This window comes from Meleagris gallopavo, unplaced genomic scaffold (assembly GCF_000146605.3).
Source record: "Meleagris gallopavo isolate NT-WF06-2002-E0010 breed Aviagen turkey brand Nicholas breeding stock unplaced genomic scaffold, Turkey_5.1 ChrUn_random_7180001860422, whole genome shotgun sequence".
Lineage (NCBI taxonomy): Eukaryota > Metazoa > Chordata > Aves > Galliformes > Phasianidae > Meleagris > Meleagris gallopavo.
The window spans coordinates 35,520-39,917 of NW_011126185.1; the positions used below are offsets into that span (position 1 = coordinate 35,520).

Sequence of the window (4,398 nt, forward strand, 5' to 3'; positions counted from 1 at the left end):
AGAACAAACAAACAGACAAAATGTTTCCATTGAGTCAGCACCGGGGGTATTTACACAGCGACCCAGGCACACGGGGTGGGCTCCGGGGCGGGCCCAGGCCGCAGGCGCACGGCAGGGCGGGGCGATTTGTTTAATTAACGTTTGTTCCCCGTTTCCTGCCGCTCAGCCGTGGGGAGCAGCGAGCAGCGCCCTCCTCCAGCCCTGCGCCGGAGGAACAGCCTGGCACAGGACGAGGCTCCTCCTGGCACAGCGTGAGGGGAGTCGGGTCGCTGCCGCCCTCAGAAGGCTTAAATTAAAAAAGAACCAACGTTGTGCGTTGAGGATTTCTATTTCACACACGAGGGGAAAAAAAAGTTTGTTTTCGTTTCCTTTTTAAACTCTCCTCCCGCCACGTTACAGCCACTTAACAGGAACAACACGAAGGCGGTGGCTGACGGAAGCTTCAGCCTCAGGCAGCTGTTCAGCGCTGTTTCCTGACCCAACACCAGAGCAGGGCCAGCGCCGCCGCAGCCCTTCCCCAAGGAGCACAGGCAAGGACCGGTCCCTGCCTGCCACAGACACCGAGACCCGCTGGGACCCACAGGAGGCTCCCACCCCACTGCTGCACGCAGGGCTGTCGAGGAGGGAGGAACACAAATGGGAGAGAAACCCCAGCTCAAAGCACAGGCAGCGGGGACGAGTCTGAAACGTGTTGGAAAGAAAACGAGAGAACAAAACCAGGGCATGGAGGGAACAAAACCATCCCTGAACAAGAACAAAGAGGGCAGGGACTCAGCAACGTACAGAGCTCCCGGCTCCGCTGCGCTGCTACTTCCTGCAGGTCCGGTGGGGGGTCTGCTTCTTCTGCACCTCCAGCCGGCAGCGGCTGCGCTCATCCAGCCAGGGCAGCTCGAAGTTCCTGCAAGCAGAACCAGCACTCAGCACCCCACAGCACCATCCCCATCCCAATCCGCGATGCCCCATCTCCAGTGCCCCTTTGTACTCACTGTGGGGTCAGTTTGGGTAAGGGGCGGCCAAAGGCAACGACAGGCAGGTAGGGGGTGATCAGCAAGCTTTCCACTGGGGGAGAGAAACGGCGTCACAGAGCTGCAGATGGCAGACAGCCCTGCCTGCACCACCAGGCACTCACCATCATCTGGCTCAGGGAAAAATGAGGTAACTTCAGGCTCCGACTCCTGAATTCCTTTCCTTTTATACATTCTGAGCTGCAGTCGCTGTAAAATTCTTTGTTCCCTGATCCTTTGGATGTCCCATCTGGAAAACAGCCACCCGCAGGCAGTGAGGAGCTGCAGCTGGGTGCCAGCAGCCATGCAGGCCAGTGGGAGCTGTGTTTGCAGCACTGCATTTATTCCTACCTTTTCCTTCGTTTTTCATCCAGCTCCAGTTTTGCATGCCGTTTGGAAAACACGCTGTCATCGAGGTTCTGCATAAAGAGAAAGGGAGATGGGTGCTCCCCTCAGCACTCATTTGTCCCCCTCACCCACTGCAGGTGCCTTCAACCATCGATTCCGATGGTGACAAGATGGCTGCTGCAACCTGAGCCACACACACACGGCCAGCCATGACTCGTACGTACCTCCAGGATGTCTGAGGGGTTGGGGTCTCGCAGGGGCTCCACAACATGGTCCCTCCAAGATGGAACTGCAAGGGGAAGGTTCAGATGTTAACCCAGCACAGAGGCACGGCAAACTCACTGTACACCACCGGTCCCAAGCTCCAGAAGGCTCCAGCCAGGCTGCTCTGGATTGGTAGCACAGGGAGGGCTGGAAGTTGCCCTGCCTCTTGCAGCAAACCTGAAGCACTGGGATGGAATGCAGAGGTCTCCTCCTCACTCACACATTTTGTACCCAGCGTTTGCAGGCAGCTGGCAATGCAGCAAACCTGGCAGCTCCCCGTTCCCATTGTGCTCCCTTCACCTGCGTGCCGGGCACCTCACAGAGCTCAGGGATTTCCTTCCCCAAGTCAGGCTGCATTCTGGGGTTAGGAGGAAAACACCCAGAAGAGGTGGCCCAGCAGGAGGCAGGGATTCTGCCCGGGCGCTCCGGTGAGGAACAAACACATCACACTGCGCTGCACCAACGCAGAAACGCATTTCCCAACCACAAACAGGAAGTTGCTTCACGTTTTGCTCAAACAGGCACACAGGCTGTGCTGGGAACCAGGCTGGTTTGACACACGCAGAGCAGGACCCAGAGCCCCCTGCCCAGCAAGAGCCAGAGAAGGGGCCTGCGGCACTCAGGCAGTGCAGACAATCCGCTCCGTATCTCCTCTGCATCCTGGACGCTGCTCTGTGCCAGCTCTGGGGAAGGGCCCAGGGCTCCCAAGGCAGGCAACGCTCCACCAGCTGCCAGCCCTGCCTGCACACCTTCTGCAGGCCCTCCATCGCTTACTTGCTACAGTCTCCTCCTTCTTTGGGGAGGGCTCTCGTAACGGCAACGGTGACGGGGGCGGCTGATGCCAGCGACACAAGTACATTTCCGTGGTGGAAAGGTAGGGCAGGTCGTCTATCTCGCTGAAGAAGCCCTTTTCCTTGGGGTGGCTGCTGGGGCCCTTCAGTGGGGCGGAGGGTCTGAGCGGGGTCTCCAGCAGCGACCTGTTTTTTTCTGGAGTCTCTTGGCTCCGCAGTTCTCGTTTGCAAACAGTTTCAGACAAAGAACCGCTCGACTCCTCTTTCACCGGAGAGTGCTTCAGAGTTTTACCCTTCACCTTTGAGAACTCAGACACCAATTTCTTAACGGGCGTTTTCCTCTCTGCGCTCCCAAACGCCGGCTTCCTGCAAGAGAAAGGACTGCTGAGCTGCAGCACCCAGAGCTGCCAGCCCTGCACACCGCTGCTCCACCGACAGTTTCAAGACTTTTCCCTCTCAGGTGCATCACCGCCGCTTTATTTTTAAGAGCACTCGCACACACAGGAGAGGCGTGTGGGCGCCAGACACCACAAACACACATCTCTGGGGTTGTAATCAAAGGCAGGACCGCAAACAGAACGGGCAAACACAGTGAGACCGAGCCGGGCTGGAGCAGAGGCAGGAGAAAGAGAAACCCGTGGCCAGCACCAGGCTGGCTGAGCCCCAGTCTTCCCCACGCACCCACGGCCCCGCAGCACCCTCTACCTTTTATGCCCCTTCCCATTCCGGCCGTAGGGGAAGTGCTTGGGCTGCAGGGTTTGCGAGGGCTCCAGCAGTTCCTGCGGGCATTCCAGCGGCAGTTTCTCACACGCCTCTGCTTCGGCCTTCTCGTCCACCTCGAAGCCCTGGAAAATCCTGTGTTTTTCTCTCTCGGTGTCCTTCTTTACCAGCTGCACTCTTCTTTCCATGCGCTCGATGCGCGCAAGGAGCTGGAACACAGAAAAACCACGGCTCAGACCCATGCTGATGGGCAAGCAGGGGAATACCTCCAGTGAGAGCCAACCTGCAGCACCCAAAGCGTGCCTGCAGGAAGAGCTCAGCCATCGCAGGACACGGAGGACCATGGTCAGTGCCCTCCTATTTCCTGACCGTAGCAAACTGTGCCTGTCCTGGCTTTTACCTTCCAACTCGGGCAGTGGAGAGCTTCCAAGGCACAGGAGGAGCCCCCAGGTGGCACCCGAGCCCCGGTGCTGTGCCCGCACCCCAAGGTCAGTGGGCTGTGGGATGCTGCAGGTTTTGCTCTGCACAGTGAGTGCCATCACTAACTCATGCTCGCTCTCCCGAGCTGGAGATGGGAGGCTGAGAGCAGAGACTGTGCCCAGTCATCGCAGGGCGATGATGTCTGCGTGCTGCAGGCAATGCACCCCTGTAATGCTAATGATGGGGAAGCCGGGCACAGCAGGTGTGCAGACGCACGACCCGAGATGCCCCGGCAGCACAAGATGGCCCCTCGCTGCCCGGCTGCTTCTCGCCCAGCAGTGCTGCCCATCCCCACTGCAGCAGGGCATCGGCTCACAAACCTGGCACGTGACGAGCAGTGATGGCAGTCGCTCCAACTCTGCCGCATCCCCTCCGAGCGCTCCGAGGGCTCGAGGACGCAGCTCATAATTAGATGCGCCCTTTATTAGAAAGCTGCATTCACAGCCCTGCTGGGCGCAGAGGATCGGCAGCTCGGAGGGCTCTGCAGCACAGGCAAACACCCCGGGACACCCTGAGATGTGTTTTGTTGCAGCTCCATCCCAGAGCCCCCCCAGGCAAAGCGGGGGGGTTATTTTTAGACTGCTGCAGACCATGCAGATGAGGGTTGGGACTGGAGGGAAGCACGGAGCAGCACAGAACAGGAACCGGGAGCCTGGCAGCCCCACGGCAGGCAGCAGCACATGGGTCAGTGGTAACACAGGGTGCCTCCTAAACGCACAGCCCTGCAAACACAGCCACCTCGGGGGGGCAACGAAGGGCAGGACGCACATGGGGGGCACTGCATCTGTGGG

General features: G+C 59.1%; 2 protein-coding genes across 4 annotated transcripts in view; both read right to left on the reverse strand.

Moving 5' to 3' along the window:
• CASC3 (CASC3 exon junction complex subunit) overlaps window positions 1–30 on the reverse strand; it is an 8,823-nt gene extending 8,793 nt beyond the window's left edge. Inside the window, 1 exon segment of the mRNA XM_031557568.1 lies at window positions 10–30. Coding sequence (XP_031413428.1) covers window positions 10–30 — 21 coding nt within the window.
• Window positions 7–3,623, reverse strand: MSL1 (MSL complex subunit 1). Of its 3 annotated transcripts, none has more exons than XM_010726882.2 (8): window positions 3,113–3,336; window positions 2,391–2,773; window positions 1,577–1,641; window positions 1,356–1,423; window positions 1,130–1,254; window positions 987–1,059; window positions 784–898; window positions 7–681 (listed from the first exon to the last, which is right to left on the reverse strand). In XM_010726882.2, exons 1-7 carry the CDS (start codon window positions 3,313–3,315, stop codon window positions 808–810), a joined length of 1,008 nt encoding a protein of 335 aa, XP_010725184.1. In that variant the 5' UTR covers window positions 3,316–3,336; the 3' UTR covers window positions 7–681; window positions 784–807. The 3 variants fall into 3 exon arrangements, with proteins under 3 accessions (XP_010725184.1, XP_019466649.1, XP_010725185.3); XM_019611104.2 differs by adding an exon at window positions 3,528–3,623 and having other exon boundaries at window positions 675–898; XM_010726883.3 differs by having other exon boundaries at window positions 675–898; window positions 3,113–3,492.
• Between the last annotated feature and the right edge of the window lie 775 nt (window positions 3,624–4,398).

Excerpts from the sequence above, each read along its gene's own strand:
- MSL1 (XM_010726883.3), bottom strand. The coding sequence starts at position 3,471 with ATGGTCCTCCGTGTCCTGCGATGGCTGAGCTCTTCCTGCAGGCACGCT. Across the intron at positions 1,424-1,576 it reads ACCCCTCAGACATCCTGGAG|AACCTCGATGACAGCGTGTT; the intron begins GTACGTACGAGT and ends CTCTTTATGCAG. Across the intron at positions 1,255-1,355 it reads GATGAAAAACGAAGGAAAAG|ATGGGACATCCAAAGGATCA; the intron begins GTAGGAATAAAT and ends GCTGTTTTCCAG.